This window comes from Oncorhynchus tshawytscha, linkage group LG33 (genome assembly GCF_018296145.1).
Source record: "Oncorhynchus tshawytscha isolate Ot180627B linkage group LG33, Otsh_v2.0, whole genome shotgun sequence".
NCBI classification, from domain to species: Eukaryota; Metazoa; Chordata; class Actinopteri; order Salmoniformes; family Salmonidae; genus Oncorhynchus; species Oncorhynchus tshawytscha.
The window spans coordinates 5,732,028-5,755,172 of NC_056461.1; the positions used below are offsets into that span (position 1 = coordinate 5,732,028).

Below are 23,145 nucleotides of genomic sequence, written 5' to 3' on the forward strand. Positions count from 1 at the left end.
TCCCGTTCTGTGAGCTTGTGTGCCCTACCACTTCGCGGCTGAGCCGTTGTTGCTCCTAGACGTTTCCACCTCACAATAACAGCACGTACAGTTGACCGGGGCAGCTCTAGCAGGGCTGGAATTTTTTGACAAACTGACTTTTTGGAAAGGTGGCATTCTGTGACAGTGCCACATTGAAAGTCACTGAGCTCTTCAGTAAGGCCATTCTACTGACAATGTTTGTCAATGGAGATTGCATGACTGTGTGCTCGATTTTATACACCTGTCAGCAACGGGTGTGGCTGAAATGACAAATCACGTTAATTTGAAGGGGTGTCCTACATTTGTATATATAGTGTATCTACAGGTAACTGCCAAAATGAAGTAAATGAGAGATTCAAAGTATATTGAAAGCTGGTGCTTCCTCACAGGTGTGGATTCTGACTTAATTAAGCAATTAACATCCTATCATGCTTCGGGTCATGTATAAAAATGTCCAGTTGGCCATTATTTTGGCTACCATGGCTAGAAGACAAGATCTCAGTGACTTTGTAAGAGGGGTCTCAAAGGAACATAGGGTGTTTTAAAGGGCGTGTCACCAGATCTCAACCCAATTAAACACTTATGGAAGTCTCAGCAGCGGTGTCTGAGACATCGTTTTCCTCCATCAAGAAAACACCAAAACAGGTCCACTATGCCAGTTTACATAAACAGAGAATAAAATGGTTTCTAATCCATGATTTCATTTAAAACCATTAAAAAGTCTCATTCATATAAAGAGCAGTCAATCAACGCCACTCTTGTGCAATGTCTGCTTCTTGGACAATCCCTCAACACACTATCTTGTGGCTAACACATAGCAGCTATCAATACATGTATTGACAGGATAACAGCTTGAGTTTGTTATGAGTTCCCCTACATCATTAAACGTTTTCTCATTCCAGAGTTATGACAATCCCATCGTATTGAGAGCGCCTAGAATGGTTGCACAGCATCTCAGTGAGAAAAGCAGATTCTAGAATCTACAGTAAACATTCTCAAAGAACCACCTTAGTGTTCAGAGATGGACTGGTGCTGCGTTATGTCTGGTGGATGTAATCTAACTCTGGCCTGGCTTGACTGATCTGGCTTGACTGATCTGGCTTGACTGATCCTGGGATTCCAATGATGACAATGATGATGACGACGTATTGGTTGGAACACAGTGTGGCATAGCCTGTTGGAAGAGTTCCATGGTGGTGTAATCACTTAGAAAGGCCAACGGGTGGCACTGGTGGGCCACCGTACTGATGAGGACAGGGTCCGTCTGTCTCATGTCTGTGGGAATAGATGTAATGGTGTCAGAAGTTGGATCTTGAGCTCTGTCTGTGGCTATGGTTGACAGAGAAGGCCCTTGGCTCTCCCCATGGTCTGTGTTGAGGTGTAGACATGAGTCAGCATTGCGATGGAGGTTGCCAACGGGAGACATTTCTTCTCTTCCATTGACAATGTGTAGACTGTTGGAGTCCCCGTCTTCTTCCTTCAACATCTGCTGGTTGATGAGCTCCAGGAGTTCCTATGAGAATCAATCCATTTTTATTGTCCCGGAGGCGGAAGAAAACCAACAGCAACAGGGCATGATCTGAGACATGCTGTAAAAATGCTATGAAACTCTCCTGCATCATTAAACCATTTTCTTACCACATCGCAGACCCCATCTATTTTCTGGATGGCATTGCTGTTACCTGGATTGGGGATATTCGGCCAAAGTAGTTTCTTTGCTCTGAAAATACAACACGTTGTAATTAATTCCATCACTTGAATTTCACTGGACAACAGTTAAGAACAAAGCAAAACGAATAGATATAAATACACCTTTGACCTAGAAACATGACGACTGTACCTTTTTAACAACTGAGAGCCAAGATGAACCACCAGTAAGAGTAAAGTTACTCCAACAATGGCCCCCGCTATCACACCACTCACAGTCAGGGATGCTGGGGAGGGACAGAAGACAGTACTGGTCTGCCATTCAAAATGTGGGATATCAGATATGTTAATTGCAATATAACCACTGTTGATAGATCAACAAGCAAACCTTCAGGTTTGGTTTCAAAGTATGCAGCCGAGCTTCTCACTCCCATTCCTGCACTAGTGAAGGCAGACAACTGGACCCGGTATACAGTACTGCTCTGTAGGTCTACCAACTCATAGCTGGTTGAACCAGCATCCACAGTGATGTCTGTTGCAGCGAGAACACCAATAATTAAAGTCAGTGACACATTCAGAATAAGAAGTAGTAACCTCACAAGAATCATTTTAAGGAAGATAACACTTCAACAACGGTTCTCGTTTTAAACTCTGGCCTTTTGGGAACTAGACGTGGTGGTAAGAATATCTGTTAGTGTGCAGGAAGGCTTAACTTTTAAAAAAAAAGAAAAGAAAGAAGTGTACATATTTATCAGATATTAGTCACAAACTATGAAACATTCTACGTGTGACATGGAAAAGACAGTAGGAGAAGTCGCACGCTGCTCACATTCTACTGTATGAATACTCACTCACTGCACGTCTCTTGGGCCAACATCAACTTGGCACCTGTTTGTGAGCATCCAAATAAAGACTACATCAATTAATCTCACTTGGTTCAGTATCTGTCCAGTCCTGCAGCCTCTCTGTGTAATGGAGGAAGTAGCCCAGCAGGAAACCTCTGTTGTCCTCCTCGGGGACAGCCGTCCACTCCAGCACCATGGAACTCTGGCTAACATTACTGCTGGTGATGTTCCCTGGGGCACTGATGGGGGCTGAGAGGAAAAGACACTGAATCTTATTGCAATGCATTGATGAATAATTGGTAGGGTTGTTTGATTTAGACATACAGGTGCTAAGGTGTAATGTACTTATACTGCAACCAGCTTGTAAGTATATGAAGTAGCTCCCTGTGTCTGCGCTTATGGTATGTGTTTGTGTGACGATGAGGTGCCCCCTGTGTTCTACTCCAGCACTGGTTTAATCTAGTACAACCCAAAGGAGATGTTAAGTGTGGCCTTAAAATCAGTTTAATTTTAGACTCACATCCTTCAGTGAAGAAGGACTGGATGCTCCCATAGGTGCTCTCGCTGTTGTTGATGAACTTCAGGTTGCAGGGTTCTTTATGTGGCCTTGTGTGCAGAGTGAAGGTGTACTTCTTATACAGCTCTAATGGCTCTATAATTCAAAAAGCAACAAGAGTGGTTTTAAATGGGGAAACATCTTTCATCAGGACAAACTGGTGGTAGGCGGCTTATATCTGTCAAACATATGCAATGTGTCTGGATATGTGAATCCCACTGTTGTTTTCATGTTAACGCAGGAGAGAGGTATGTACGCTACCCTCCAAGTGTATGACTTCATAGTTGTTCTCATCCTCATAGAAGGACTTGTGAGCAGCTTTCTCTCCTCTCCTCCACCACTCCACTGAGAAGCAGGAGTAGGTTTTGATCAGGTCATCCACCCAGGAGACAGTGAAGGACATGTTGCCATTGAATGTCACATTCAGCCTCCCATATAAGTCTGTAGAGACAAGCCAAACAACACATCAAGGTCCTTTCTCCTGCATCCGAGATGTCTTTGAGATGTCCCACTTCAACAGGCTGATTTCAAGCATTGTTAAAATGGAAAGACTCGAAACCCCATCATTGTGTCATGAAACCATGAAATGTAGTGCACCTAAGCTGAGATGTGGTGTTTCATCATCAAGCCCTATGAAAAACTAGCTTTCATGAGGAGCGCCACAAGAAAGGAAAGGAAGACCCAAACTATTAGAGATCCCAGTCTCATAAATTGCAGCACAAATAAATGCTTCACAGAGTTCAAGTAACAGACACATCTCAACACCAACTGTTCAGAGGAGACTACATGAGTCAGGCCTCATGGTCGAATTGCTGCAAAGAAACCACTAGTAAAGGACACCAATAATAAGAAGAGACTTGCTTGGCCCAAGAAACACGTGCAATCGACATTAGACTGGTGGAAATCTGTCCTTTGGTCTGATGAGTCCAAATTTGAGATTTTTGGTTCCAACCGCCGTGTCTTTGTGAGACGCAGAGTAGGTGAACGGATGATGTCAGCATGTGTGGTTCTCACCGTGAAGCATTAAGGAAGAAATTCCACAAATGAACTTTTAACAAGGCACACACGTGTTAATTGAAATGCATTCCAGGTGATTACGTCATGAAGCTGGTTGAGAGAATGCCAAGAGTGTGCAAAGCTATCATCAAGGCAAAGGGTGGCTACTTTGAAGAATCTGAAATATTAGATTTGTTCAACACTTTTTTGGTTACTACATGATTCCATATGTGTTATTTAATAGTTTTGATGTCCTCACTATTATTCTACAATGTAGAAAATAGTAAAAAATAAAGAAAAACCCTTGAATGAGTAGGTGTGTCCAAACGTTTGACTGGTACTGTATTTGTATGTAGTGAATCTGTTATTCAATGCGTTTGTACGGGCTCGTAGCAATAAAGGCAAATACAATTTTTCAGCAACATTTTTTGGAGATACTTCAAGGGGTCTTACAATTCTAAATCAAGTTGCAAAATTATCCTTAGTTTGACCTTCAGTTCCATGTAGCTTAGTATAACCTTTTTTTTTTGAGAGTCTTGTGAAAACCATTGTTGGTGTTTCAGTGCATGTAAAAGGCAACATCAAAACACAAATGGCAGACTGTGTCTCTCTTATACAATCAAATGGTTTTCAAATGCCAATTCTTTATACTGTAAATATTGATTGGTGATGATTTTCAGACAATATTTTAATTGACCCTTTTGGTCTTTAAATGATGTTCAGCTTATTAAGGCTTCATTAAGCGTTCATAAGCAGCACGTTAAATGTGTTACAAAGCACCTATAACCGTATGTCATGCTTTATAAAGGGTTCATACATGTGGCATGACTGTGACAATCACCAATGCCATATGTGACATAATCCACTATGTCGAATATGATATAGACATGTGCTTTATAAAGGGTGACATGTTGTGCTGAAGTGATGTCATGTTAGTCACATAACACCTAATCTTGTTCCCAGACACTTCTGCCCCAAATGGTCTGGTGGACCAACACATTAAACTAGGCCTTCATTAGTTAAGGTTAGGTTTAAAATACATTTTAAGAAGATACGGGTTTAGCCATTCGCTGGTCACTCCCACTAAGGTCAACTTTGAATGGTTGATGTTCCAGGCTTATTTGTGCCTGGAACAATGTAATAGTCCGGTGGCCATTTGATTAATTGTTCAGCAGTCTTATGGCTTGGCGGGTAGAAGCTTTTAAGGAGCATTTAGGTCCTAGAATTGGCACTCTGGTACCACTTGCCGTGTGGTAGCAGATTAAACAGTCTATGACTTGGATGCCTGGAGTCTGACAGTTTTATGGGCTCTACTCTGACACCGCCTATTTTATAGGTACTGGATGACAGGAAGCTTGGCCCCAGTGATGTACTGGGCCGTATACACTACCCTCTGTAGCGCATTACGGTCAGATGCTGAGCAGTTTCCATACCAGGCGGTGATGTAACCGGTCACGATGCTCTCGATGGTGCAGCTGTAGAAAGTTTTGAGGATCTGAGGACCCACGCCAAATATTTTCAGTCTCCTGAGGGAAACGTATCGCATGACGTCGTGCTTAATTTAAAGTCCGACTCCTTTAGTCATTCATAGCACACACATAAATGCCTTGTATCATATGACGCTGTACTTACTATAAAGTCAGACACATTTGGTCATTTCTAAACACACATAGATGCCTTGTATCATATGACGCTGTACTTACTATAAAGTCAGACACATTTGGTCATTTCTAAACACACATAGATGCCTTGTATCATATGACGCTGTTCTTACTATAAAGTCAGACACATTTGGTCATTTCTAAACACACATAGATGCCTTGTATCATATGACGCTGTACTTACTATAAAGTCAGACACATTTGGTCATTTCTAAACACACATAGATGCCTTGTATCATATGACGCTGTACTTACTATAAAGTCAGACACATTTGGTCATTTCTAAACACACATAGATGCCTTGTATCATATGACGCTGTTCTTACTATAAAGTCAGACACATTTGGTCATTTCTAAACACACATAGATGCCTTGTATCATATGATGCTGTACTTACTATAAAGTCAGACACATTTGGTCATTTCTAAACACACATAGATGCCTTGTATCATATGACGCTGTTCTTACTATAAAGTCAGACACATTTGGTCATTTCTAAACACACATAGATGCCTTGTATCATATGACGCTGTTCTTACTATAAAGTCAGACACATTTGGTCATTTCTAAACACACATAGATGCCTTGTATCATATGACGCTGTACTTACTATAAAGTCAGACACATTTGGTCATTTCTAAACACACATAGATGCCTTGTATCATATGACGCTGTTCTTACTATAAAGTCAGACACATTTGGTCATTTCTAAACACACATAGATGCCTTGTATCATATGACGCTGTACTTACTATAAAGTCAGACACATTTGGTCATTTCTAAACACACATAGATGCCTTGTATCATATGACGCTGTTCTTACTATAAAGTCAGACACATTTGGTCATTTCTAAACACACATAGATGCCTTGTATCATATGACGCTGTACTTACTATAAAGTCAGACACATTTGGTCATTTCTAAACACACATAGATGCCTTGTATCATATGACGCTGTTCTTACTATAAAGTCAGACACATTTGGTCATTTCTAAACACACATAGATGCCTTGTATCATATGACGCTGTACTTACTATAAAGTCAGACACATTTGGTCATTTCTAAACACACATAGATGCCTTGTATCATATGACGCTGTACTTACTATAAAGTCAGACACATTTGGTCATTTCTAAACACACATAGATGCCTTGTATCATATGACGCTGTACTTACTATAAAGTCAGACACATTTGGTCATTTCTAAACACACATAGATGCCTTGTATCATATGACGCTGTTCTTACTATAAAGTCAGACACATTTGGTCATTTCTAAACACACATAGATGCCTTGTATCATATGACGCTGTACTTACTATAAAGTCAGACACATTTGGTCATTTCTAAACACACATAGATGCCTTGTATCATATGACGCTGTACTTACTATAAAGTCAGACACATTTGGTCATTTCTAAACACACATAGATGCCTTGTATCATATGACGCTGTACTTACTATAAAGTCAGACACATTTGGTCATTTCTAAACACACATAGATGCCTTGTATCATATGACGCTGTACTTACTATAAAGTCAGACACATTTGGTCATTTCTAAACACACATAGATGCCTTGTATCATATGACGCTGTACTTACTATAAAGTCAGACACATTTGGTCATTTCTAATCACACATAGATGCCTTGTATCATATGACGCTGTACTTACTATAAAGTCAGACACATTTGGTCATTTCTAAACACACATAGATGCCTTGTATCATATGACGCTGTTCTTACTATAAAGTCAGACACATTTGGTCATTTCTAAACACACATAGATGCCTTGTATCATATGACGCTGTTCTTACTATAAAGTCAGACACATTTGGTCATTTCTAAACACACATAGATGCCTTGTATCATATGACGCTGTTCTTACTATAAAGTCAGACACATTTGGTCATTTCTAAACACACATAGATGCCTTGTATCATATGACGCTGTACTTACTATAAAGTCAGACACATTTGGTCATTTCTAAACACACATAGATGCCTTGTATCATATGACGCTGTTCTTACTATAAAGTCAGACACCTTTGATCATAATCATAACGCATACGTAAAGGCTTAATGATGTAAACACACATGTATTAACACTTAGGGAATTATCACTAACAGCTAAAACAAATAAATGTTAAAGACCTGTTTAAACCATATATTTCCTTTTATTTGTACATTTTTTAAACAATACAAATAAATGAAGTTTCAAAAAGTCCAGCAATTACATCGAACTACACTGTGAATAGTGTAGCTTGTCCCTGAGCTGGCAGACGAATGGTTCTTGCCTATCTTCCTGCCGGAGGTACTGCATGTTGGTTCCAACCTTAAAAGTAACAATAAAGAAAGTTAGCAGTTCTGTTAGGAAATGCCTTTGTCACACCATCTGACTAAGGTCATTTCTGTGCTGTGCCAGAAACTCTAATGGGATGATGGGAAACTCCATTCAATTCGTATTATTATTTTCCTCTTTCATTTACAAATCTCACGACTTGACTATGAGATGTGGTTGTATCTAGGGGGATTTGTATTTCGCTGAGCCTGCTCGCTAGCAAAATCTTGGCTAACTATCAATTGCTGTGAAGTCACCAAAATAATGATTGAGGTAGCTACAGTATGCAATCTAATTCAACACTGAACTACAACAAACAAATTTAAATTACAATAAATAAAAGGCCAACTTACTTGTTTTTTGCTGTCCAATGGTAGCACAAGTGGGTCTTTGATTTGCAAACTCATCACATGATCTGCTTCTCATCAGCAACACTACAAAAGTACTTCTGGGTCATGGAATTTCTGAAATATTCTAAATAAAAGTCCCCCACATAACAGTAGAAAAGTGACCGTGAAATGCTTACTTACAAGCCCTTAAATAACAATGCAGTTTCAAGAAAATATTTACTAAATAAACTAAAGTAAAAAATTTTGCACAATAAAATAACAATAGCGAGGCTACATATAGGTTAGTCGTGGTAATTGAGGTGATTTGTACATGTAGGTAGGGGTAAAGTGACCCTGCATAGATAATAAACAGAGAGTAGCAGCAGTGTAAAAACATTCATCACAAAACCAACTAACATTGACAACTACTTTAATGATTTCTTTAATTGTGATGATTAGCAAACTGAGGCATGACATGTCAGCAACAAACGCTGACACTACACATCCAAGTATATCTGACCAAATTATGAAAGACAAGCATTGCAATTTTGAGTTCAGTAAAGTGAGTGTGAAAGAGGTGAACAAATTATTGTTGTCTATCAACATTGACAAGCCATTAGGGTCTGACAACTTGGATGGAAAATTACTTAGGACATAGCAGATTATATTTCCACTCCTGTTTGCCATATTTTCAATTTAAGCTTCCTAGAAAGTGTGTGCCCCAGGTTTGGAGGGAAGCAAAAGTCATTCCGCTACCTAAGCCCCCTTTACTGGCTCAAATACCAATTAGCCTGCTACCAACCCTTAGTAAACTTTGGGGAAAAATTGTGTTTGACCAGATACAATGCTATTTTACCATAAACAAATTGACAACAAACTTTCAGCATGCTTATACGGAAGAACATTCAACAAGCACAGCACTTACACAAATAGACTGATGATTGGCTGAGAGAAATTGATGATACAAATATTGTGGGGGCTATTTTGTTTGACTTCAGTGCAGCTTTTGACATTATAGTCTGCTGCTGGAAAAACATGTGTTATGGCTTACACCCCCTGCTATAACGTGGATAAAGAGTTACCTGTCTAACAGAACACAGAAGGCGTTATTTAATGGAAGCCTCTCCAACATAATCCAGGTAGAATCAGAAATTCCCCAGGGCAGCTGTCTAGGCCCTTTACTTTTTAAAATCTTTACTAATGACATGCCACTGGCTTTGATTAAGGCCAGCATGTCTGTGTATGCAGATGACTCAACACTATACACGTCAGCTACTACAGCGACTGAACTGACCAACACTTAACAAAGAGCTGCAGTTAGTTTCAAGTGGGTGGCAAGGAATAAGTTAGTCCTAAATATTTCTAAAACTAAAAGTGTTGTATTCGGGACAAATCATTCACTAAGCCTTAAACTTAAACATTGTAAGAAATAATGTGGAAATTGAGGAAATAATGTGGAAATTGAGCAACCCTTGGAGTAAACCCTGGATTGTACTGTCATGGTCAAAACATATTGATACAACAGTAGCTAAGATGGGGAGAAGTCTGTCCATAATAAAGCGCTGCTCTACATTCTTAACAACACTATCAACAAGGCAGGTCCTACAGGCCCTAGGTTTGTCGCACCTGGACTACTGTTCAGTCGTGTGGTTAGGTGCCACAAAAAGGGAAAAAGAGGTCTCTTCAGTCTCCAAGTTCAGAACAGACTATGGGAGGCACACAGTACTACATAAAGCCATGACTACATGGAACTCAGTAACTGATTCCACATCAAGTAACTGATGCAAGCAATTAAATTTGATTTAAAAGACAGTTACAAATGCACCTTATATAATGTAGACTGTGAAGTAACACAAACCAGGCACAGACACATGCGTACACACAATAACATAGTCATTATACACACACACAGATTTTGTACTGTAGATATGTGGTAGTGGTGGAGTAGGGGCCTGAGGGAACACAGTGTGTTGTGAAAGTATGGTAATGTTTTTAAAATTGTATAAACTGTCTTAATTTTGCTGGACCCCAGGAAGAGTAGCTGCTTCCTTGGAATATGGAATACATATAGACTTACACGGAATCCAAACCGGTTACGCACGTGCGCCATCGTGCGCTATCGTACATACATTTATTTTGTCCCCCTACACCAAACGTGATCACGACAAGCAGGTTAAAATATAAAAACAAACTGAACCAATTACATTAATTTGGGGACAGGTCAAAAAGCATTAATAATGTATGGCAATTTAGCTAGTTAGCTTGCACTTTCTAACTAATTTGTCCTATATAGCAAGCTTGCTGTTGCTAGCTAATTTGTCCTGGAATATAAACATTGAGTTGTTATTTTACCTGAAATGCACAAGGTCCTCTACTCCGACAATTAATCCACACAACCGAATAATTTCTAGTCCTCTCTCCTCCTTCTAGGCTTTTTCATCTTTGAATTTATATGGTGATTGGCATCTACACTTTCATAGTATTACCACGACAACTGGCAAAACATTACATCTTTCAATCACCCACATGGGTATAACCAATGAGGAGATGGCACGTGGGTACCACGAGAGGCAGGACTTGCAGTGCGATCTGAGTCAGAAATAGGAACGACTTCTATTTTAGCCCTTGGCAATGCAGACGGGAGCAGTCTGGGTGCAATAATTGAATAACATGGATTTCTACATTTATTTTGCAACGCGAGCTGTCTGGTTAGCCTATAAGAGCAATAACTATTCTGGGTGCTACAGTAAAAGTATTGTAAGGAATTCTCAGTAGGGTCAGTAGAATGTATATATGGTATCATGGCCGAATCACATCACATGTGCGCTGACTACACTAGTCATCCTGTGATGTGGTTTATGCATTGTTGTGAACACATAAAATCCAATTTTGTTTTATGTAGTGCTTATGAAGGCTTTATGAAACCTTTATAAGCGGCACCTCGTTTAAAGTGGGATCAAAATGGGTCAAGAAGACACTGGGAATAGAATACTTTTCCTAGGGCACTAATTATAGGCTACAGTTGCCAGGCCCATTGTGAAATTATAAATGATGTTACATTCAGAATGTTTAGGGCTATGTAAGTTATAGCAGGGATAACATGAGGTAACATGTATAAAGTATGCCTTTTTGTGAGAAGATTGATGTGAACCCAGGTCTCCTGCTTATCAAAACACTCCCTTAGTCTACTCAGCCAGTCTGCAGGACTAAACTGTTGTGCTGAACCACCCTTGTTACATTCAGCACATGGGGTACCCAATTCAGACTTGAGATAAGAAGACTTAGCATGGACTCAATAAAACATGGACTTAAGTCAAAACATGTTTGTCCATGTTAAATCAACTCAAATCTCAAGTCTTTTTTATTTTATTTTATTTATTTTATTTATTTTATTTCACCTTTATTTAACCAGGTAGGCTAGTTGAGAACAAGTTCTCATTTACAACTGCGACCTGGCCAAGATAAAGCATAGCAGTGTGAGCAGACAACACAGAGTTACACATGGAATAAACAAATTAACAAGTCAATAACACAGTAGAAAACAAAGGGGGAGTCTATATACAATGTACAATGTGTGCAAAAGGCATGAGGAGGTAGACGAATAGTTACAATTTTGCAGATTAACACTGGAGTGATATATGATCAGATGGTCATGTACAGGTAGAGATATTGGTGTGCAAAAGAGCAGAAAAGTAAATAAATAAAAACAGTATGGGGATGAGGTAGGTGAAAATGGGTGGGCTATTTACCAATAGACTATGTACAGCTGCAGCGATCGGTTAGCTGCTCAGATAGCTGATGTTTGAAGTTGGTGAGGGAGATAAAAGTCTCCAACTTCAGCGATTTTTGCAATTCGTTCCAGTCACAGGCAGCAGAGTACTGGAACGAAAGGCGGCCAAATGAGGTGTTGGCTTTAGGGATGATCAGTGAGATACACCTGCTGGAGCGCGTGCTACGGATGGGTGTTGCCATCGTGACCAGTGAACTGAGATAAGGCGGAGCTTTACCTAGCATGGACTTGTAGATGACCTGGAGCCAGTGGGTCTGGCGACGAATATGTAGCGAGGGCCAGCCGACTAGAGCATACAAGTCGCAGTGGTGGGTGGTATAAGGTGCTTTAGTGACAAAACGGATGGCACTGTGATATACTGCATCCAGTTTGCTGAGTAGAGTGTTGGAAGCCATTTTGTAGATGACATCGCCGAAGTCGAGGATTGGTAGGATAGTCAGTTTTACTAGGGTAAGCTTGGCGGCGTGAGTGAAGGAGGCTTTGTTGCGGAATAGAAAGCCGACTCTTGATTTGATTTTTGATTGGAGATGTTTGATATGAGTCTGGAAGGAGAGTTTGCAGTCTAGCCAGACACCTAGGTACTTATAGATGTCCACATATTCAAGGTCGGAACCATCCAGGGTGGTGATGCTAGTCGGGCATGCGGGTGCAGGCAGCGATCGGTTGAAAAGCATGCATTTGGTTTTACTAGCGTTTAAGAGCAGTTGGAGGCCACGGAAGGAGTGTTGTATGGCATTGAAGCTTGTTTGGAGGTTAGATAGCACAGTGTCCAATGACGGGCCGAAAGTATATAGAATGGTGTCGTCTGCGTAGAGGTGGATCAGGGAATCGCCCGCAGCAAGAGCAACATCATTGATATACACGGAGAAAAGAGTCAGCCCGAGAATTGAACCCTGTGGTACCCCCATAGAGACTGCCAGAGGACCGGACAGCATGCCCTCCGATTTGACACACTGAACTCTGTCTGCAAAGTAATTGGTGAACCAGGCAAGGCAGTCATCCGAAAAACCGAGGCTACTGAGTCTGCCGATGAGAATATGGTGATTGACAGAGTCGAAAGCCTTGGCAAGGTCGATGAAGACGGCTGCACAGTACTGTCTTTTATCGATGGCGGTTATGATATCGTTTAGTACCTTGAGTGTGGCTGAGGTGCACCCGTGACCGGCTCGGAAGCCAGATTGCACAGCGGAGAAGGTACGGTGGGATTCGAGATGGTCAGTGACCTGTTTGTTGACTTGGCTTTCGAAGACCTTAGATAGGCAGGGCAGGATGGATATAGGTCTGTAACAGTCTGAATAGAAATTCTGTAAGATGGCAAATTGATTTGGAATTAGACACACTCGACCACACAGCAACTTACCGTGTGAGGAACTTGGGCCCCCATATCAGAAGACAAATTTTTAGATTATTAAAGGCCAAATGTGTACTTCAAACACTGTGCTGCCCTACTGTTTAGAATTCCCCCAGTCTGGGAAATGGATTTGGAGGGAGGGGACTCAAGTCAGGTGTGCCATCTAGCAAACTCTATGGTCAAGTATTAAAAACAAGCAAGTTTGTGTGCGCCACTACTGTATTCAGGTCCTTCACGAACGCAGGAAAGAACACACCAAACGTTCAGGTAAAACTCTCCAAAACAATCCAAAAAAGTATGTGGCAATGACAACAGAAAAGGAATTCACTCAACTAGACTCCCATTTACATTGTTTGGATTCAAAACACCATAATACAAAACACCATGCTTAGGAGCTTTGGAGAGAGGAAATGACACCAAAATAGAAGGGTTCTCATTATGCACTAAACGGGACTCGAAACACCATAATAGTGTTGTCAACCTTTTACGCGTTAGTCTGTTGCGAGGTGTTGCACAATTCTTGATTAAGTGGTGTTACAACACACCGTGTCATGGTTCCGAACACTTTAGGGTGAATGGTTAAGTACATGTTAAATATGTCTCATAACCCCTTACACCCATGTGTTTCAAAACTCCAGCGAAGTTAAGGTTTCGTCTCAACACTGGGGGGGCAGCTCAGTTGCCTCTAGTTTTAATGGTACAAAACACATCATTTTAACAGTGTACTGTTAAGCAGGAGAGCAACTAGTAAATCATTTCCTGAACTGAACTTAACTAATAATACTTCAGGCAAAAATAGTTAATAAATCCTAACATGGCCTGAGTGTATGATCCCGATATATAACGGTAGATAACGGTAGCTACGGTAGCTAACATGGCCTAAGTGTATGATCCCGATATATAACGGTAGATAACGGTAGCTACGGTAGCTAACATGGCCTGAGTGTATGATCCCGATATATAATGGTAGATAACGGTAGCTACGGTAGCTAACATGGCCTGAGTGTATGATCCCGATATATAATGGTAGCCTGAGTGTATGATCCCGATATTGGAGGGTAACGGTAGATACGGTAGCTAACATAGCTAACATGGCCTGAGTGTATGATCCCGATATATAATGGTAGATATCCCGACGGTAGTAGCGGTAGCTACGGTAGCTAACATGGCCTGAGTGTATGATCCCGATATATAACGGTAGCTACGGTAGCTAACATGGCCTAAGTGTATGATCCCGATATATAACGGTAGATAACGGTAGCTACGGTAGCTAACATGGCCTGAGTGTATGATCCCGATATATAACGGTAGATAACGTAGCTAGATAATGGCCTGAGTGTATGGTAGCTACGGTAGCTAACATGGCCTGAGTGTATGATCCCGATAACGGTAGATAACGTAGCTAGATAAATGGCCTGAGTGTATGCGATATTGGAGGGTAACGGTAGATAACGGTAGCTAGCTAACATGGCCTGAGTGTATGATCCCGATATTGGAGGGTAAACGGTAGATAGAACGGTAGCTACGGTAGCTAACATGGCCTGAGTGTATGATCCCGATATTGGAGGGTGACGGTAGATAACGGTAGCTACGGTAGATAACATGGCCTGAGTGTATGATCCCGATATTGGAGGGTAACGGTAGATAACGGTAGCTACGGTAGCTAACATGGCCTGAGTGTATGATCCCGATATTGGAGGGTAACGGTAGATAACGGTAGCTACGGTAGCTAACATGGCCTGAGTGTATGATCCCGATATTGGAGGGTAACAGATAGATAACGGTAGCTAACATGGCCTGAGTGTATGATCCCGATATTGGAGGGTAACGGTAGATATGGCCGTGTAGCTACGGTAGCTAACATGGCCTGAGTGTATGATCCCGATATTGGAGGGTAACGGTAGATAATGGCCGGTAGCTACTGTAGCTAACATGGCCTGAGTGTATGATCCCGATATTGGAGGGTAACGGTAGCTAGATAACATGGCCTGAGTGTAGCTACGGTAGCTATATAACGGTAGACGGTAGATAACGGTAGCTACGGTAGCTAACATGGCCTGAGTGTAGCTACGGTAGCTATATAACGGTAGATAACGGTAGCTACGGTAGCTATATAATGGTAGATAACGGTAGCTACGGTAGCTATATAATGGTAGATAACGGTAGCTACGGTAGCTATATAGCTACGGTAGCTATATAACGGTAGATAACGGTAGCTACGGTAGCTATATAACGGTAGATAACGGTAGCTACGGTAGCTATATAACGGTAGATAACGGTAGCTACGGTAGCTATATAACGGTAGATAACGGTAGCTACGGTAGCTATTTCTACCTTTGTCGTCCAGTGGAGGTATAGTCCTTTGTGCTGCAGGTGAGTTCCCCGCCTTGTTGAAGGCTGTGATGGTGAGGTGGTAGGCTGAGTGAGACAGGGCCAGTCGGAGTAGGGTCCTGCTGGTGTTGAAGGCCTCAATGGGGTCCTCTCCTGAGGCCTTCCCCACTGTCACACTGTAGCCCTCCGCTAACTCACTGGCTGCAAACTGGAATGCAAATTGTCGGTGCAAGGTTACAGGCCTACCCATAGATTTATACAACATGTGTCATGTATAGTGTAGTGCAATAAACTATTGTATTACTTTATACCTACAGCTGTTGTAGATATTGTGTTTATGAAGCATGCAGGTTAACTAACAAACATAGTTTTGTATAAGTTACCTTCCATTTTATGATCACTAATCTACTTCCTTTGGTTTGTGGAAAATCTTCTACCATCTCCATGACAGGCTTATCAGTAAGTTCTAAAAAAGATTGAACGAAACGGACACGTTGCTTTTTCGATGTTGAACGTCAGTAGATCAGTAGAGTAGAGAATTGATTGACTATTTTTGGTCAGACCATTGAAGATTTCTAATTTGCAGCTTTAGGTCAAAGGTAAACTCACCAGGTGGAACAGTGAAATTCTTGCTCCAGGGGCACTGGGTACATTTGTCGTTGGCCACACACTGTATTTGCACCACATAGGACAGTGAGGAGTTAAGATTACCCAGAGTGCACCTATTGCTATCCTTGGATTTCACTGGTGGCTATAGAGAACACAAATGAGAGGTTAGGTCAGTATACATTGAGAGAAAATAACAGTGTAAAGTTGTATATCCTACATGGTCTTCTCCAGTCTTGGACAACTAGGTTAGATTTCCCGGACACAGATTAGGCCTAATCCTGGACTGAAGTGAACTTTCAATTAAGATTCTCCAATGACTAGGCTTAATCTGTGTTCAGGACTAGTCTTATTTTGTGACCGGGGAACTGGCCCCAAGAGTTTCACTATTCATGCCAGTTTGTTTCAAGTCTATAATCTATTTTATAACGGCCAAAATAAAGGAAACACCAACATTAAGTGTGTTAATAGGGCATTGGGCCACCGGAACAGCTTCAATGCACCTTGAAATAGATTCCATTAGTCTCTGGAACTCTATTGAGGGATGCAACACAATTCTTCCATGGGAAATTCCATAATTTGGTGTTTTGTTGATGGTGGTGGAAAATGCTGTCTCAGGCGCCCATAAGGGTTCAATTGGGTTTCAATCTGGTGACTGAGACACACACACACACACACACACACACACACACATGCTTGAATGATTGTTTTACTATCCTTGTGGGAACCAAACAATTGATTCCCATTCAAAATCCTATTTTTACTAATCCTAACCCATATCTCTAATTATATCCCTAGCCTATCCCTAACTCTTAACCCTAACCCCTAACTCTTAACCCTAACCCCTAACTCTTAACCCTAACCCCTAACTCTAATTATAATCATAACTGTAACTCTAAACCTAACCACTGAGCCTAAAATAGCCTTTTTCCTTTTGGGGACTGGCGAAATGTCCCCGCTTGTCCAAATGTTCATTGTTTTATTATCCTTGTGATGACTTCTGGTCCCCAGAAGGGTAGTAAAACCAAAAGCGCACACACACATCATATAAGCCCCCTATGGTCCTTTGAGGTCCCCTTTTCAAAGTCTTCTTCTAGCCATGGTAGCCAAAATAATGGGCAACTGGGATACTTGTATACATGACTCAAAGCATGATGGGATGTTAATTGCTTAATAAACTCAGGAAGCACAAGTGTGTGGTTGCCCAGTTACTCAAGTGTTTGCTTTATTTTGGCAATTACCTGCATCTCTTTACGAGCTGCATGTAGCCAGTACCTTTCAGATCTGACTTTTAAAGCCCACCTCTTTCCATGACTGGCTCTTCAGCTCCTTGTACCTCACAGAGTACAGCGCAATATATTTGTTCTCCTCCCTCCTCCAGGAGGCCTGGATGTCCAGCTGTCTTGAATGGCGATTTAAGTCGACGTTAGATGGAGGGCCGCATCGAACTGCAATGTTAAGACAACATAGGCTATGTGATAACGTATCATTGTTATACTCTATTTTGATTCAGCAATAGATAAAAAGGACTGGTCACATCTTATGCTTGCTGTAAACCCATAGGCTATCCTTCTGTCGCATAATGGAAGGGAATAGATGCATAGATGATTAACATAAACAGACCCAATTGTTGAGGTGAACCGCTGAAAACGTTCTTTGTGCAGCTCTTCGGATCACTCTCGTCAAACACATGAGCCGTCATGTTGCGCTTTTTTGACAGATTAAAAGTCTGAGATGTCCCTGATATGTTTGCATACATTTTGCAAGAGTGAATCATTTTCCTGTGAAGAATATCAAATTGAATAGGATTTAGTATTTTATCATTTCTTTTATGTATGTGTTGCTATTTTGTCTAGTCTACAATGATACAATACAACCATAGAGAGACATTAAATTACTGTGCTATTGAATTCTGTTGATACTACTTACTGTTCTATAATGAGTGTGTATCTGTGTGTTTGGTAGACAAGATGCTTTCTAGGTGTCCACACACATTCCCAGCCATTCCTACTTAAGCCCAGAGGTACAAAGCAAACTAATTCACGGACTCCCTCTGAAAAGAAAGGTTGAAAAGAGCAACTAGATTGTCACAATAAAGATTTATCAACCCTCTCAACTGTATCTGAACAAAATCTTAGTGGTTGGAATGGTTCTGTCGTTACCTTGGGATGTGACACAGTGTCCGTAATATGAAGAGATATTCTTGGACCCACAGGACACTGAAATGTACAGTATTGTCAATGCATCATGACTCAAAAGATTTAATGATGTGACACCATAAATAAACAGAAGAAATAACAGATATTATGTCAAAATATAAAGTACACATTTTACAAGACCCTGTAAGGGGAATTTTTATGTTTGTGCTATTCTTATAACTAATTACTGTGTTCTATTCATGTGCTGTTCTATAAAGCAATTTCTGTGTTCTTGCAAGTGGCTGACTGTACAAATCACACCTATCAGTAGCTGCAATTTGGCAGTACGCCCAGACTTTGTTTTGAGAACAAATGAAAGATATCTCACTTTCAAGATCTTGGCTTCGAGAGGAGAAACCTCGTGAGGTGTTGGTCTGTCAAATGTTATGAAACAGTATTGGTCGGTCACATGAATAGAACAAACCGGTAATGATTAATCAATTATGCAAGTATAAGTTCTGTGTATAGCCATATCTGCACTGGCAGAGGTTTCTGACAGACGTCTACTGTGGTGCATTGAGTTGGTTGGAACCTCTCCAGCGCACTGACAAATAAACAAAAATGAATGTAAGATTGACTTTAAGTGTCCCTGTGTAAGAATTTCCATGACAACTCTCTTTAGATACTAGGTACGCTGTATACGGTGATGCAATAACTACTTTGTACAAAGGAAACAGTGTTACCGTAACCTAACTACCATATAAATCGTGTTGTGCTTTTCCCATAGTTTCCAGACAACACTTACAGGAACATGGGTCCACACCCATGTCCTTTGGGTGCCTACTCTAATGCCAACAATAAGATCAGCTTTGTTGCAGAAATCATGCAAGAGGGTGATGGGTCAACTAAAACTAGTGTTGGGTAAGCTACTTTCAAATCATAGTTTACCAAACTAAATTCAGCAAAAAAAGAAACGTCCTCTCACTGTCAACTGCGTTTATTTTCAGCAAACTTAACGTGTAAGTATTTGTATGAACATAAGATTCAACAACTGAGACGTAAGCTGAACAAGTTCAACAGACATGTGACTAACAGAAATGGAATAATGTGTCCCTGAACCAAGGGGGGGGTCAAAATCAAAAGTAACAGTCAATGCAGCTAGTGGCCACACCAGATACTAAGTACTGCAGTGCACCTCCTCATGGACTGCACCAGATTTTCCAGTTCTTGCTGTGAGATGTTACCCCACTCTTCCACCAAGGCACCTGCAAGTTTCCAGACATTTCTGAGGGGAATGGCCCTAGCCCTCACCCTCCGATCCGACAGGTCCCAGACGTGCTCAATGGGATTGAGATCCGGGCTCTTCCCTGGCCATGGCAGAACACTGATATTCCTGTCTTGCAGGAAATCATGCACAGAATGAGCAGTATGGCTGGTGGCATTGTCATGCTGGAGGGTCATGCCAGGATGAGCCTGCAGGAAGGGTACCACATGAGGGAGGAGGATGTCTTGCCTGCAATGACAACAAGCTCAGTCCGATGATGCTGTGACACACCGCCCCAGACCATGACGGACCTCCAAATCGAGAGTACAGGCCCCGGTGTAACGCTCATTCCTTCGATGATAAACACAAATCTGACCATCACCCCTGGTGAGACAAAACCACGACTCGTCAGTGAAGACCACTTTTGCCAGTCGTCTGGTCCAGCGATGGTGGGTTTGTGCCCATAGGCGACGTTGTTGCCAGTGATGTCTGCCTTACAACAGGCCGAAAAGTCTGAGCACTGATGGAGGGATTGTGCATTCCTGGTGTAACTCAGGCAGTTGTTGTTTCCATCCTGTACCTGCCCCGCATGTGTGATGTTCGGATGTACCGATCCTGTGCAAGTGTTGTTACACGTGCTCTGCCACTGCGAGAATGATCAGCTGTCCGTACTGTCTCCCTGTAGCACTGACTTAGGTGTCTCACAGTACGGACATTGCAATTTATTGCCGTGGCCACATCTGCAGTCCTCATCTGCAGGCCTCCTTGCAGCATGCCTAAGGCATGTTCACGCAGATGAGCAGGGACCTTGGGCATCTTTTTTTTGGTGTTTTTCAAAGTCAGTAGAAAGGCCTCTTTCGTGTCCTAAGTTTTCATAACTGTGACCTTAATTGCCTACCTGTTAATGACCATTCCACAGGTGCATGTTCATTAATTGTTTATGGTTCATTGAACAAGCATGGGAAACAGTGTTTAAACCCTTTACAATGAAGATCTGTGAAGTTATTTGGATTTTTACTAATTATCTTTGAAAGACAGGGTCCTGAAAATGGACGTTTCTTTTTTTGCTGAGTTTAATAATTACTTCACACTTGAAGAAGTTAAGCTACACTAAAGCTACCCTTAAGATAAACATAGTTTACTGAACTAAAGATACTTTCAAATAATAGTACGCTACTTCGGGAAAAATTATAATATCTAAATCTACAATGTCATAGAATACAAATTGCAAGAACAGATCACTCTGGGGTCAAGTGATAACTAAGTATGTTGTTTAGCCTATTAATAAAGACAAACACTATGTGTCAAGTGAGAATTAAGCAGGTCTGATGCCGAAAAACAAAGAAAATGATTGCCTATTTCACCCAGATTTTCTTCTCTTTTTGCAAAATAGCAATAGGTAGTTCCAGTAGTTAACTGCACCGCTACATGGCACAAAAGTAATGAACTACTGAAAACACTGCCAAGTTTTTAGTTTAGTTCATTTAGCACCAAGCTACTGCAAAATGCATTATAATTACTATTTGAACTTCATGTAGTTCACTACTCCACAAAACACATTTCTTACTTTTAACGTTACCCCCCCAAAAAAACACTGGACCTACATATATGTGTATGTACACACACACACATATATTAATATGTATATATATATATATATGCACTATGTCACTATATATGCATGCCTTTGCATTTATGTTTTGTTTTAAACAGTGTTTTGTCTGGAAGCCATTATTTAAGAATAGTTCAAACATACCTGGAGAAACTTGGAGAGGGGAACAGAGTGTGGTAAAATATTCAAAGAGAACACCTAAAAAAAGGGACAGCAGTAACCAAGACAGCAGTAACCAAGACAGCAGTAACCAAGACAGCAGTAACCAAGACAGCAGTAACCAAGACAGCAGTAACCAAGACAGCAGTAACCAAGACAGCAGTAACCAAGACAGCAGTAACCAAGACAGCAGTAACAGATAATCGAAGATCGTCATCATTCCTGGGACACCTGCTTACTCAAAATTAGATATACTGAGTGGAAGAGTCTAGAATGAGGAAATAGTTAAGAAGACAACCTCATTGACATACAGTAGATTGGGGAATGGAGAATGGGATACACCGTGTGCTGGAAATGTAGATTTCTTAGATGTAGTCTTTCGACTTTTACAGAATTAAGGTGGAGATTTTTAAATTTTCTGTAAAATGTTCTAACACAAAATGAGAAGAAAATTACTTACCAAAGAGTAAGTAGGGCAGAGGTTTGTGCAGAAAATGCATTGTTGGTCTTCGTGTCTCATAGAATAGAGCTCCAAGTCACAGCATCACATTCATAGCTGTATTTTATGTCTGACTGGTTTTGTGTCTGACAGTCAAGAAGGTCTGTGTGGTTTTGAAGTGGCTTGATGAGCAGTAGCTAACCATTCATGTGTGCTCACCACCCACATGCGCAAGCCCACAGAAAGAGAGCAAGAGAGAGAAAAAAATGAAAATCTATCTGGATGAATTGACTTTCTCTTTTCTATTCAGAACAAATGACTGGTATGAACTGAGTGTTACTCAGACAAAGAAATAGCCCAAGTTTCAGCTATTTTAGGATTTCTAACAAGTTCTCTCTCTGCTTTCAAGGAATTGCATTTGCAATTCCCAACAAATGGTGAATTTCAATTGTGTAAGTGGAAGGGTACAGGAAAGAGCACCTTCCTATGAAACAGACTCAACTGACTCTTCAGCCAGCCTTTTTCAGGATTTTTAAGAACATTGTCTTCATTGTCTTCGTGTTTTAATAGTTGACAAATTAACACACACACACACAGTATATATATATATAGTATATATATTTACACAACTAGATCCTTGAGTTCCTGACGGGCCGCTCCCCAGGTACAATATTTGTGTTTGTATTTATTAGGGATCCCCATTAGCTGCTGCCAAGGGGTCCAAACATATTAAAGCACTTACATTACATATACGATAAAATATAAAACAGTGCATCATGTAACATTAACATTGTTACACCACCACATATCTACAACACAAAATGTTTAAAACCACCATACAACAACAATATCACAATGTGTGTGTATACATGTGTCTGTACCTTTATTTGTGTCTCTTCACAGTCCCTGTTGTTCCATAAGGTGTATTTTTACCTGTTTTTTAAAATCTTTTAAAATCTGATTCAACTGCATCAGTTACCTGATGTTACCTGATGTGGAATAGAGTTGATTTAGAATAGAGTTCCATGTAGTCTTGACTCTATGTAGTACTGTGCACCTC

The 23,145-nt window shown here is 40.8% G+C and overlaps 1 protein-coding gene across 1 annotated transcript; it reads right to left on the reverse strand.

The window, feature by feature from the left end:
• Positions 1-287: 287 nt before the first annotated feature.
• Positions 288-22,247, reverse strand: LOC112230788 (interleukin-6 receptor subunit beta). Its single transcript, XM_024397077.2, has 16 exons — positions 22,107-22,247; positions 21,632-21,685; positions 18,636-18,692; positions 18,403-18,526; positions 18,097-18,254; positions 17,776-17,921; positions 16,477-16,618; positions 16,251-16,333; positions 15,871-16,075; positions 3,331-3,510; positions 3,034-3,165; positions 2,601-2,762; positions 2,057-2,200; positions 1,862-1,955; positions 1,660-1,741; positions 288-1,534 (listed from the first exon to the last, which is right to left on the reverse strand). The coding sequence occupies exons 1-16, from the start codon at positions 22,144-22,146 to the stop codon at positions 1,079-1,081; spliced, it is 2,259 nt and encodes a 752-aa protein (XP_024252845.1). The 5' UTR covers positions 22,147-22,247; the 3' UTR covers positions 288-1,078.
• Positions 22,248-23,145: the final 898 nt, after the last annotated feature.

Coding starts and splice junctions, on each gene's coding strand:
- LOC112230788 (XM_024397077.2), bottom strand. CDS start 22,146: ATGCATTTTCTGCACAAACCTCTGCCCTACTTACTCTTTG. Junction 2,201..2,600: donor CTGGACAGATACTGAACCAA/GTGAGATTAATT, acceptor TCGCTGCAACAG/ACATCACTGTGGATGCTGGT. Junction 1,742..1,861: donor GGCTCTCAGTTGTTAAAAAG/GTACAGTCGTCA, acceptor TTGTATTTTCAG/AGCAAAGAAACTACTTTGGC.